This window comes from Hemibagrus wyckioides, linkage group LG05 (genome assembly GCF_019097595.1).
Source record: "Hemibagrus wyckioides isolate EC202008001 linkage group LG05, SWU_Hwy_1.0, whole genome shotgun sequence".
NCBI lineage: Eukaryota > Metazoa > Chordata > Actinopteri > Siluriformes > Bagridae > Hemibagrus > Hemibagrus wyckioides.
Window position 1 is genome coordinate 22184323 of NC_080714.1, and position 13673 is coordinate 22197995.

General features: G+C 39.6%; 1 protein-coding gene and 1 long non-coding RNA gene across 3 annotated transcripts; one reads left to right on the forward strand and one right to left on the reverse strand.

Moving 5' to 3' along the window:
- Positions 1 to 1698: 1698 nt before the first annotated feature.
- Positions 1699 to 5255, forward strand: LOC131353014 (tumor necrosis factor receptor superfamily member 14-like). Of its 2 annotated transcripts, XM_058389675.1 has the most exons (7): positions 1699 to 2172; positions 2606 to 3179; positions 3857 to 4041; positions 4320 to 4445; positions 4556 to 4711; positions 4824 to 4911; positions 5078 to 5255. In XM_058389675.1, exons 2-7 carry the CDS (start codon positions 3079 to 3081, stop codon positions 5253 to 5255), a joined length of 834 nt encoding a protein of 277 aa, XP_058245658.1. In that variant the 5' UTR covers positions 1699 to 2172; positions 2606 to 3078. The 2 variants fall into 2 exon arrangements, with proteins under 2 accessions (XP_058245658.1, XP_058245659.1); XM_058389676.1 differs by lacking the exon at positions 2606 to 3179 and having other exon boundaries at positions 1706 to 2172.
- A 1993-nt stretch (positions 5256 to 7248) lies between these two features.
- On the reverse strand, positions 7249 to 13511 carry LOC131353024 (uncharacterized). The gene is made up of 2 exons (XR_009204581.1): positions 12947 to 13511; positions 7249 to 12702 (listed from the first exon to the last, which is right to left on the reverse strand). It is a non-coding gene; the product is annotated as an uncharacterized LOC131353024 (long non-coding RNA).
- Between the last annotated feature and the right edge of the window lie 162 nt (positions 13512 to 13673).

The following is a 13673-nucleotide window of genomic DNA, read 5'->3' on the forward strand; positions in this document are numbered from 1 at the left end:
AACATCAACCCAAAACTGCATCCTAAAGAAACAACTTACAGAGCAATATAACAAACCCTTAAAGGGCCAGACATAATTCATCGGGAACAAAAAAAAAAAAAAAACACTGTTTAGTTGCTTCTTAAAAAATTATATATAGTCTGGACATCAGGACTGTACCATCCTCCTGGCAAAATAAAGCTTTCCTCTCAAATGTATTGGAAATTAATTACTCGATGTGCATGCTAGAAGCAGCTGGTGCTGAAACCCATGACATACAGCTAGTCCTATAGGATGCTGCAGTGGAGATAAAAACAGTTTAATTTTTAAGCCATAGGTTTAGTACTAGGACAAAACAGTCATAAAATTGCTGCAGTACAAGGTAATTCCTTCCATTTATATTGATTTATAAGTTCATTCACAGATTTATTTATACATTTTAAGTAGTACATTAACACTGACGCATGAATTTTTTTTTTTTATGGTTTTCAAAATACAAAATGGTTGATTTATTATATGAAACAATTAAAAATTGGGTCCGCCGAGACGCAAAGACAGCCATTTTGCCTTCTGACCACAAGATGTCAGTATTGTACACCTTGTTGAAAACGCTTCAGGTAACGAACCATCTCACATTTCAGTGGAAAGCTTCATATCTAAATCTAAATCACCATCACTAAATCTATTTGCAAGAAACTACATAAAACACTAGACTGATCCGTCATAAAATGGGGCGACGGCGGATGCAACTGCAGTATATTTTAGTGTGGAATGACCAAAAGAGTGACTAATAGACAAAATCAATACAAGTAAACAGAACAGGAGGTGGAAATGGAGCAGACACAGAAAGAAGAGATTAAGAAAATGAGTGAAAGTGCCCTCTGGTGTGGTAGGAAATGTACATGGTGGTCATGACTCACTTACAGGGGCGGACTTAGTGGTTTGGGGCCTTTGAACTCAACACACTCTCTTTCTATATATATATATATTTTTATTGTTTTTTTCTTTTCTTTTCTTTTTTTGTAAATAAACTGCATGTTAAAAATATGTTTAAAGTGGAACTTTTATTTTCCTAATGTAAAATTAAATGCAATAAATTCACAAACTAACTATTTACAAATAATTACCCATATTTATGATGATATTGTAATATGAATGCTCTGTGTCTGGGGGCCGGGGGGGCGGCTGCAGCACTAACTGTGGGAGTTTGTGAGAAAAAATTTGTGACTTTCGGGAGTTTAGCCACATTCTTTATTATATCCTCTTTTCTCCTCGTTTTTTCAGCTCCACTGGGGTAGCTTTCATCATTGATTATTTCTAAATTTGTTCCAAATGTATAAAATTCTCACTCTCGCGCGCTCTAAGTCTCCCTCTGCTCTACTCTCATCTGACTGTGACATTGCACCGCTCACACCTCGCGCATGTGCAGTACGATAGGAACGTACCACTATTCATGAACCATGGGGGGCCTCGCATTTGAAAAGATGTAATAATAACGTTAAAATCTTAATGGTTATAGACAGACCATACAATATATGATAGATCATAAATAAGTACTATATGATTTATACAGGTTTCTTGGTATTGGTCGAGGCCCCCTAATTCCCCGGGGCCCTAAGAGGCTGCTTACCTCGCTTATTGGTTAAGTCCGCCCCCGCTCACTTACTAACTACCTAACTAATTAACTAACATCCCAACTGCATACTCTATATGACATGCAAAAGTTTTTAAATGATCATTTCAGTGAATGAAGGAAGTGTCATCCAGTGTCCACTGGTCCCGTTTGAAAGAGTAACTGCTATCTTTGTTACTCAATCAACAAATTAATTAACTTTACTTGAATATATCGAATATTCTGAATTTCGGTTCAGCGGCAGGATCCCGGGTTCGATTCACGGACATAGAATCAACCCAGGCATGGAGGGGTTAACTCACAGTGCCTCATCTCAAGTATGAATTAAACAGGAGGGTTGTACCAGGAAGGGCAAAACCTGTGGCAAATCAAGCATGAAAGGATGATCTTTGCGTTTGGGGAAACATGTTTACATGTATACAAGCAAGACAACTGTCTACAGCTTTTCCCTCAATAATAGACCGAGAAGACGATGATTTCCGAGGAGACCCGGGCTAGCGAGGATAGCTAAGGGACCGTCTACAAATTACGTTGAAGTTAAATCATTACTGCAAGTCAAGGTAATTGTGCTGGCAAGATGCAGCTTTCTGAAGCAATGAAGCTAAATGTATCGGAAAATGTTTAATGTTTAATAGCCTTATTTATTGATAAGTTTTTTAAATCCCCAATCATAAGATCGTAATGCAAATATTTAGTAGGGATATATGCAAAATATGCAAAGCCAAAATTATCACATCCAGGAAAGAGAACTAACCTGTTTTACCTCCTTAGGAAAGCACCTAAAGGTTTATACCGAATGTAACTTAATACAACAGAAAAAAACAAGTAAACAAGTTTAGTTCTAGAAATAGTTGTTTGCATTTTGGCACTATTTTTAAAAGTTAGTTTTAAAAGGTACTTTGTCCTATGATGTCTTCATTAATTTATATTTTTTAATGGAACTATGAAAAATGAAAATAAAAAATAATATTTAAATAATTTCTTTTTATTTAGCCCTCAAGCAAGGTCCTTACCTGTCTACAGCTCAGTTTTATTCATGAGAATAAAAATCTAAGTTGCCCTGTGTAAGGATATTTAAAAAATTCTGTAGAGGTAAATTTTGTGGCATTGATTTTTAAACAAATATGCTTTCAGTTTGCTTTCTCTCTGCCTGATGGTGATTACACTGCAATAATATCGCTGTCACGTGGCTGACTTTTGTCACATTTCTCTATATTTTGTGATCTGCAGTCCAGTAAACTTTTCTCACTTCTGTTTTGCTGTCACCCCTTCTAACCCCTTCATATTAAACAAGTGTCTTCCCTTTACCTTGCTATCACTCATTCTTTGCTTAAAAGAGAAAATAAGAGCTAGTTTAAGTGTTTTAAAAAGAGGTAGGTCTTTGAAGACGGCCAGGGACTCAGCTGTTCAGACATCTAGGGGAAGTTCATTCCACCACCTTGGTGCCAGAAAAGAGAAGAGTCTAGATGTACACCTCTCTTACCCTGAGAGATGGTGGGATCAGTCAAGCAGTGCTAGTAGATCTGAGGGAGCAAGTTGCAGTGCGAGGAGTAATCAGAGCTTTGAGGTAAGGGGGTGCTGGTCCATTTTTGGGTTTGTAGACAAGCATCAGTGCTTTGAATCTGATGAGTGCAGCTACTGGAAGCCAGTGCAGAGAGTGCAGCAGTGGGGTGGTGTGGGAGAACTTAGGCAGGTTGAAAACAAGTCACACAATTGTATTTTGGATCATTTTCAGAGGACAAATTGCATTCAGAGGTAGACCTGCCAGTAGAGAGTTGCAGTAGTCCAGTCTCAAAATGACCAGAGACTGAACAAACACCTGGGCAGCCTGTATGGATAAAAATGGCCGAATCCTTCCGATGTTGTGCAGAAGAACCCGACATAAGCATGTGACATTAGCAAGATGGGAGAAAAAGGACAGGTGATTGTCCATGGTTACCCTAATGGTGTGAGCAGTGGCCGAAGGGGAGACACATTACACATTTATTTTTCATGGCAGCTAGCTACATGGGCTTTATTTTACAGAGAGTTTATATTAACCTATTTTTTTTTTATGTCTATTTAATGTAGTTTGGGCTACAGCCCAAACTGCATACTAAGGAACATAAACAAATATTAGAGTAGAAAGTTAAGTTCTCAGTGTTTTTTGTTGCCTGTGTGATAATCAGCTCAAAATTAGGGCTAATATGTCATTATGTATATAAATCTTATACACATATTGCAATTTATTTCTGTCTTTTTCAGGTTTACGTTACCACACAATGTTTACACTAATGAGTTTAAGTATGTTGAACATATGATGCCCACCATGCGATTATGTGACTTCATATGTTTAACATTACTGAATCTCATTATTGTAATGTGCTGCAAAGCGTGCAACACTGCTGAGTATGAAATTGATGGGGAGTGCTGTCCAATGTGTTCTCCTGGTATGCTATCTCACTGCAAATACAATAAATGCACTGTTGTTATGTAGGGCGTGTAACAAGGTCCTTTTGTCTCTGGAACAAAGAAACAAAGACAGTATTTAATCAGTCACAGCCTTGTGCTGTTATCAGTGTGTGTCTCCAGAATGCAGACTAGTGCATTCTGCCAATGCATGCCAATGCCGAGAACAAAGCTGAGTTGATTGTGTGACTTAACTTTAACCACAATTTAAATGGGGCATCATGTTATACAAGCTTGAAAATAAAATGTTATTGTCCAGGTCACCATGTGTTTAAACACTGCGACAGTCAATTAGGCACACAGTGTAAAGTGTGCACTGGATCAACCTACACCGATGTCCCGAACGGATTAACGGCATGTCTCCCCTGTGCTGTGTGTGATGAAGGTGAAGATGTTCATTCCTTTCATTCCTGTAACTTAACACTACAAACCTCTTCTAAAATAGGTAATGAATAATATACAATATTTTATTTAATGTGTATAATTTTCTTTCAGGTAATGGAGTACATGTAAAGCATAAGTGTTCGTACACTTCAGATGCACTCTGTGAACCTTTGACAGGATATTATTGTACAGAAACTCAGGGTGAGAGCTGCAGAAAAGCCCAAGAGCACTCCACCTGCCTACCTGGCCAATACATCTACCAGAACGGTTAGCATTTTAACATTATGTGTGATATACCTGGTAATGTTAATTCACATTCATCTGTATTCAGTCGAACGGTTTTATGAAATTTATTCAGCAAATATGTAATTCTTTACAGGAACAGCTTTAATGGATACAGTATGTCAGGACTGCCCAGAGGAGACATATTCAGATGGTTCATTTATGCACTGCAAACCACATACAAAGTGAGTACAGATTGACAGTCACATTTCTGTAATGTGAACTCTATTTTAAAAGCAGTGAAAATATAAAACTACTACTGCTAATGATGATAATAATAATAATAATAATAATATTATTATTATTATTATTATTATTATTATTAAATAATAATAGTTCTCTCCTTTACAGATGTGAGTCTTTGGGGCAGATAACAATCACACAGGGAACACAGCAGAGTGATGCAGTGTGCAGCCATCAACCGTCTAATCTGGGCCTCATTATTGGGATTTTGGTGCCATCTCTACTGGTGGTGGTCATATTAAGTATTTTACTTTGGAAGAAAAAGAAAACATTTAACACACTGTAATAATAATTTAACTGTGAAGAACCATATTACATACAGTGTATGTATATTATATACAGTATCTCACAAAAGTGAGTACACCCCTCACATTTTTGTAAATATTTTATCGTATCTTTTCATGTGACAACACTGAAGAAATGACACTCTGCTACAATGTAAAAGTAGTGAGTGTACAGCCTGTATAACAGTGTATATTTGCTGTCCCCTCAAAATAACTCAACACACAGCCATTAATGTCTAAACCATTGGCAACAAAAGTGAGTACACCCCTAAGTGGAAATGTCCAAATTGGGCCCAAAGTGTCAATATTTTGTGTGGCCACCATTATTTTCCAGCACTGCCTTAACCCTCTTGGGCATGGAGTTCACCAGAGCTTCACAGGTTGCCACTGGAGTCCTCTTCCACTCCTCCATGATGACATCCCAGAGCTGGTGGATGTTAGAGACCTTGCGCTCCCCCACCTTAGGGTTTAGGTCTGAAGACATGCTTGGCCAGTCCATCACCTTTACCCTTAGCTTCTTTAGCAAGGCAGTGTTCGTCCTGGAGGTGTGTTTGGGGTCGTTATCATGTTGGAATACTGCCCTGCGGCCCAGTCTCCAAAGGGAGGGGATCATGCTCTGCTTCAGTATGTCACAGTACATGTTGGCATTCATGGTTCCTCAATGAACTGTAGCTCCCCAGGCCCAGACCATGACAAGGCACACTTGTCTTTGCACTCCTCACCTGGTTGCTGCCACACACGCTTGACACCATCTGAACCAAATAAGTTTATCTTGGTCTTATCAGACCACAGGACATGGTTCTGGCCATGTCCTTAGTCTGCTTATCTTCAGCAAACTGCATGCGGGCTTTCTTGTACATCATCTTTAGTAGAGGCTTCCTTCTGGGACGACAGCCATGCAGACCAATTTGATGCAGTGTGCGGCGTATGGCCTGAGCACTGACAGGCTGACCCCCCACCCCTTCAACCTCTGCAGCAATGCTGGCAGCACTCATACGTCTATTTCCCAAAGACAACCTCCGGATATGACGCTGAGCATGTGCACTCGACTTCTTTGGTGGACCATGGCGAGGCCTGTTCTGAGTGGAACCTGTCCTGTAAAACCACTGTATGGTCTTGCCCACCGTGCTGCAGCTCAGTTTCAGGGTCTTGGCAATCTTCTTATAGCCTAGGCCATCTTTATGTAGAGCAACAATTCTTTTTTTCAGATCCTCAGAGAGTTGTTTGCCATGAGGTGCCATGTTGAACTTCAAGTGACCAGTATGAGAGAGTTTGAGAGCGATAACACCAAATTTAACACACCTGAGACCTTGTAACACCAACAAGTCACATGACACTGGGGAGGGTAAATGGCTAATTGGGCCCAATTTGGACATTTCCACTTAGGGGTGTATTTACTTTTGTTGCCAACAGTTTAGACATTAATGGCTGTGTGTTGAATTATTTTGAGGGGACAGCAAATTTACAATGTTATACAGGCTGTACACTCACTACTTTACATTGTAGCAGAGTGTCATTTCTTCAGTGTTGTCACATGAAAAGATATGATAAAATATTTACAAAAATGTGAGGGGTGTACACTTTTGTGAGATACTGTATATGTGTATATATATATATTTTACATATTTAACACACTTTAACGATGCAAACAAATGCAAGTAACCTTCAGCCTTATGAACTGAACCGTGTTTAATGTTGTCAATGGTAATCATTTACAGGACGCTACAGTTGCTGGGAACCAATGTAATATAAATTGATCTCTGCTGCACAAATGCAAACATATAAGAGAAAGAAAGTGTCTCTTACCTCTCTGAGTGTCAGTTGAGAGTACAGTGTGTGTTTGTGTTTCAGTGTTGGCTCTCAAATCTAAGGGGATTTTTGGACTTTGCTTTTAGTTTTTGTTTCTGGTTGGACTGCAGTCTTCATCTTTGATTTTGTTACACAGCTTGACCCAGAATAATACAATACCAGTACATACACACAAAAGTATGTGACTATTAACTGTCTGAAAAGTATTTATTCTTTTTCCTACCCCATAAACCTAAAATCTTAAGTTGAGAGGTTAAGTGGTAGCTTAGTGGATAAGGGACTACTAATTGGAAGGTGGTGAGTTTGAATCTCAGGTCCACTTAACTGCCACTGCTGGGCCCTTGAGCAAGGCAATTAACCTTTAATTGCTCAGTTGTATAAAAAAAAGAGATAAAAATGTCAGTTGCTCTGAATAAGGGCGTCTACCAAATGTAAGTGTCTAATGTTATAAATCTTTCAAATAGTAGACTTTTATCTTAATGTAGACTAATATCTTAATGTCAGTAAGATCCAGGGCTGGCTCACATTAATGGGCTTGTTAGTAGCTCACAATGTTGTGTATAGTGGTGTTTAAATTAAAAAGTTTGTAATTTGTTTGTAAAAATTGTGTCCAATGTATCTCAGTTCTACATGTTATTTTGTATGGGAAGAGAAAAATATATAAACCAGAGATATAACAGAAAAATAATATCAGGAACAAATCAGTTTGTCAAACAGCCAATGTACATTTTTATTTATGCCATCATATATATTTATTTATTTCGCAGACAAACAGGAAATGAGTGACTCTTCTATCTCCTGAATATTGCCCGGAAATAATCTGGCCAGGAATGATAGATAACCTCTTCCTGCAAATCTAATCACTAGATAACAATAAGGAAAGTTTTTACTCTTCCTGCATTTGTAGACTTCCTAATTAACAAAGTGCAGTGAGTGAGGCTTTCATAATAATGAAACTAATTAAGCAACACAGTTTCATGTAAAGTCATTGACATTGATTTCCTATTACATTTCAGAGAAACAGCTAAAATGCAGCTCATCAAGAAAATTCTTTCAATAGCTATGCAGTAGAGTATTGCTGAAAAACACCTAAAATATTTGAGTTTCTCTTTTACTTTTCACTATCCTGACATATTGCACAATCACTAAATAAAGCAATAAAATGGGTACATTTCCCCTTTCTGTCTGCCTGTCTCTGCTAGTCAAATAGTGTTATGTCCTTATGTAGGCCTATATTCTACATTACTAAATACTAACACTAACCATTTGTCCTAGTATGATAAGGATTATTTTGCTTACAAAATCTCCTGGATTTTCTAGATTAGTAGGTAATTTCTAAAGTAAGGTCAAAGCTTTCATTTTCAGTTCTCAGCATATAGCAGTAATCCAGACGCCTGTAGAATGTTTTAAATAGAACCTGCTTGTCAGATAATTCTCCAGAGCTTGTCGCTATGCCTGAATGTGCTGCTGAATATTTTACACTTGGAAGACGAAGGTAGGCGGACAGGACTGCTTTGGCTCTTTCATGTCATCAGGTAGCTAAACGCCACAAGAAGCCCTTATAATATCCTGCTCTAACAAAATCACCAGAAAAATGCCTGTTTTTAAATATCCAGGTCTCAAAGTAAAATCCATATTGTTTGAACCACTTGATTTGTCACAAGGCAGAATCAAATGATGTTTCACATGACTGCTGTCATGTGACTGCACGTGACTTTTAAATTGTGGGTTCTTCAAACTTGGTAGCGGTCAGTCGGCAAAAAACCCCGCCTATGACTTCACTCCAGATATAAGCCATAAGGAACTAAGAAAAAGTGGCTAGAAAGCGATTTTTGTTCCCACTCCTGGGCAGTACTTTTTAAATGAATTTCTGGATAGACTGGATAGATTTTTTGTCAGGATGCATAAATGTATAAAATTGTGAATTCATAAAAAACGAAAATCTTATGCTGCTAATTTAGCCTGTAACTTTATTATTATGCCTCACAGCAACACAAAATACATGCAAACTCACATTTTTACACGTGCCTACACATTTGAGACAAGTATTGGTACATTAGTCTACGGAAGTGTGAATAAAGACCATGAAATGGGGCAAATTTGTACAAAACGGAATTCAACTTCACAGATTGGCATCAAATAAAATTGAACATAGAAATTTTTTATTTAAAAAAAAAAAGTGATGTTTTATACATCAAAATTTTCAGTAGGCGCTGAGTAATCAGAAAAAAGTAAAGAATAAAAACACTCTTTGGGCCAAGTTGAGTGAAATGAATCAAAATTCTGCCCTGATTTTTCAATAATGCCAAAATTTTACAATTTTACAGCAGATTCATTACTGCTCCAATGAACCTGAAATATGACCCAGCTCAACATTCCTCATCACTAACATCCCTATCACTGTCATCAGAGCCATCATCCCACATAGTTCTTTCCTCTGTTTCAAATTCAAATTCAAATTTTATTGGTCACATACGAAATTATACACAGTACGACATGTAGTGAAATGCTTTTTACGACTGTCTTACACAAAAAGAGAGTAAAAAACAGAAAATTTTTAAATTTAAAGTGTGGACAGTGTGGAAAGTCAAGTGTCAGATCAGATATGCATATGCAAATATATGTCTATATAAATATATGTCTATGTCTATATATATATATATATATATATACACTATATTGCCAAAAGTATTCGCTCACCTGCCTTGACTCGCATATGAACTTAAGTGACATCCCATTCCTAATCCATAGGGTTCAACATGACGTCGGTCCACCCTTTGCAGCTATAACAGCTTCAACTCTTCTGGGAAGGCTGTCCACAAGGTTTAGGAGTGTGTTTATGGGAATTTTTGACCATTCTTCCAGAAGCGCATTTGTGAGGTCACACACTGATGTTGGACGAGAAGGCCTGGCTCTCAGTCTCTGCTCTAATTCATCCCAAAGGTGTTCTATCGGGTTGAGGTCAGGACTCTGTGCAGGCCAGTCAAGTTCATCCACACCAGACTCTGTCATCCATGTCTTTATGGACCTTGCTTTGTGCACTGGTGCACAGTCATGTTGGAAGAGGAAGGGGCCAGCTCCAAACTGTTCCCACAAAGTTGGGAGCATGGAATTGTCCAAAATGTCTTGGTATGCTGAAGCATTCAGAGTTCCTTTCACTGGAACTAAGGGGCCAAGCCCAGCTCCTGAAAAACAACCCCACACCATAATCCCCCCTCCACCAAACTTTACACTTGGCACAATGCAGTCAGACAAGTACCGTTCTCCTGGCAACCGCCAAACCCAGACTCGTCCATCAGATTGCCAGATGGAGAAGCGCGATTCGTCACTCCAGAGAATGCGTCTCCACTGTTCTAGAGTCCAGTGGCGGCGTGCTTTACACCACTGCATCCGACGCTTTGCATTGCACTTGGTGATGTATGGCTTGGATGCAGCTGCTCGGCCATGGAAACCCATTCCATGAAGCTCTCTGCGCACTGTTCTTGAGCTAATCTGAAGGCCACATGAAGTTTGGAGGTCTGTAGCGATTGACTCTGCAGAAAGTTGGCGACCTCTTCGCACTATGCGCCTCAGCATCCGCTGACCCCGCTCCGTCAGTTTACGTGGCCTACCACTTCGTGGCTGAGTTGCTGTCGTTCCCTAACACTTCCACGTTCTTATAATACAGCTGACAGTTGACTGTGGAATATTTAGGAGCGAGGAAATTTCACGACTGGATTTGTTGCACCGGTGGCATCCTATCACAGTTCCACGCTGGAATTCACTGAGCTCCTGAGAGCGACCCATTCTTTCACAAATGTTTGTAAAAACAGTCTGCATGCCTAGGTGCTTGATTTTATACACCTGTGGCCATGGAAGTGATTGGAACACCTGATTCTGATTATTTGGATGGGTGAGCGAATACTTTTGGCAATATAGTGTATGTAAGATAAATATATAAATATATATGTAGATGTCTATAGGCAAGTATAAATGTCCAATTGAACAGGGAGTAAAGTGACGGTGCAGTGTGCACATAAGATGTACAGGAAAGATGTACAGTGAGAGTGTTATTGTGTGTACAGAGTAGTGCAGAGTACAAAGTAGTGCAATTATTGCATGTGCAGCAATCAGCTGAGGTAGAATGTCATGTTGTGTGGGAGTATGTCCAGAAAGTCCAGATTCTAGGTGTTCTGGTGGAGGGCCCGAATGGCCTGCGGGAAGAAGCTTCTCCTCATTCTCTCTGTGTTCGCCTTCAAGGAACGGAAACGTTTCCCTGACCGCAACACAGAGAAGAGTCCATTGTTGGGATGGCTGAGGTCCTTCATAATCTTCCTGGCTTTGGTCCAGCACCACTTGCTGTATATGGTGTCCAGGTCAGGAAGCTTGGTGCAGATGGTACGCTCGGCTGATCACACCACCCTCTAGAGAGCTTGCCTGTCCTGTTTGGTGCTGTTCCCAAACCAGGCTGTGATTCTTCCCATCAGGATGCTCTCAATGGTGCAGGTGTAGAATGTCTTTAGCACCTTTGAGGGCAGTTTAAAGTCCTTCAGGCGTCTGAGATGATAAAGACGCTGTTGGGCCTTCTTCACCAGTGTGTTAACGTGACAGGACCATGTCAGGTCCTGCGTGATGTAAACACCTAGGTACCAGAAACTGTCCACTCTCTCCACCGGCGTCCCGTCGATAGTGAAGGGCTGGTAATTCCTCTCCTGCTTTATGCTAAAGTTCACTATCAGCCCCATAGTCTTGCTGACGTTCAGGAGGAGATTGTTGAACTGGCACCATGTCTCCAGGTTTTTAATATTATATTAAAATATTATATTTTATAATAATACTATATTTTAATATTAATATATTTTAATATTTATATTTTTAAAATTCCTGGGAAACATTTGCACAATTGTGGCACTGACATAAATCTGTACAAGACAATTTTGCAGACATACAGGAACATCTTCCAGTCTCACATTTGCTTTGTTTGCAACTGCAGTGGACAACCTGCAACACACCTTCGGGAACCAGATTTCTAGTCATCCAGGTCACTGTTAACTCCCCATCCTCGAGGTGCCATCCATTGCCAACAGGTGAAGGGGCACACATTATACCTTTAAGAGAATGTCTCATTATGGCTGCTTGGTAGTTTGCCCTTTTGCAGTGTTGGTACAGGGCATCACTTGTTGGAGGCATGGATCGTTCTGGCAAAGCTGACGATGCCATGCAGAATGCTTTGTATCTTGCATCGTTCACACTTTCGGCACATGGCTGGCCATATAGGTGACACACATATTTGCAAAGTACTTCAAAGGTAGACTGGTCCAAGTTAAAACTGCTACCCAGATTTCTAAATGCAGTCAAGTATTCCTCTTTCTCACAAGCAACAGAAAATAATTTTTTTTTCTTTGCCATAAAAGGCACTTGTAGAGTCACAGCCAGAGAAGGTATGGATACCAATAAGTGCCAAACATACACTGGTGCCAAGAGCTGATGACACCTTAGATAAGTCAATGATCCTTGTTTTGTTGCCAACCCCAGTGAAAAAATACAATCTACTGGTAAATGGTAAATCTGGCTGCAGACTTAATGCAATCACTGCCACATCAGTATAAGGGCACAAGAATGCTAGTGTCTTCCTTCATCTCAGCTGCTTTCAGCAACTGGCTTGCAAATAAAACACACAGATAGATATAAATGATGTTCAATATTAATAAATACTAAATAATAAATTAAGTAAAGACTTTTAAACAATTCTGACAGTTCATGCAGTATTTGTATGCAAAACAATCTGAGTCTGACTGTACAATAAATATTAGTATTTGAAAGTTAGTTGAAATGGTTCTCAGCATATGACATATAACTTCAAAGTTCAAACCTGTGCTTGTGTGTGTACTTTGCTTTTACTTACCTGCTGACAACGTTTCTGCTTGTGAAAGATGGTCCTTTTGTCGTTTGCCTGCCACAGTAATGTACTTCTCCGTTTTCTTGCAAATAATGCAGAAGGCAGAAAGCACAGGACCCGAACAAGCTACTGGCAGGCCCGTACTGGACCTAAGTTTCTTTGTCGGACAATAAGTTGTTGAGATACTACTACCCGTGACACAGACTGGCCTTTGTGAGCATCTCCAGCTTCAGGACGCCGTGTGACCCGTTTCTCGGCTGCATCCAAGCGCTTTTTGTCAATGAAACGCCAATGAAATGTAGCAAGTGGAGTGAAACCCAGCGTCTTCGGGAATATTGTCAAACTCGATTTCTAGACAATGTTTGTATGTTTCTGCTATTCTCGGACTCTCACCCTGTAAACCAAGCCACTGTTTGATGCTGTTTCTAAATGTATCCCATCACGTGCGTGTAAACTCCTTCTTTTCTTCCTTCTTTACGGACGTGAGATGCATATAGCATTGTTTATAAACCTTTTTACTGACTTTTGGTGGAGGTCTGGCAGTAATTTCATCCTCTTCGCTACTCGATAGTGACAACAAGGGCGCTGCCATCTTGAACTCATGTTTACATGTCGTTCCAATGATACGCAACCTCATTGGTCTAGCGGGAGGCACGTGATGAAGCCGCATCACTCCCGAGCAAAAAAAAAAAAGATTACGCAAGGATGGAACTATTGCCGATTTTAAACACTT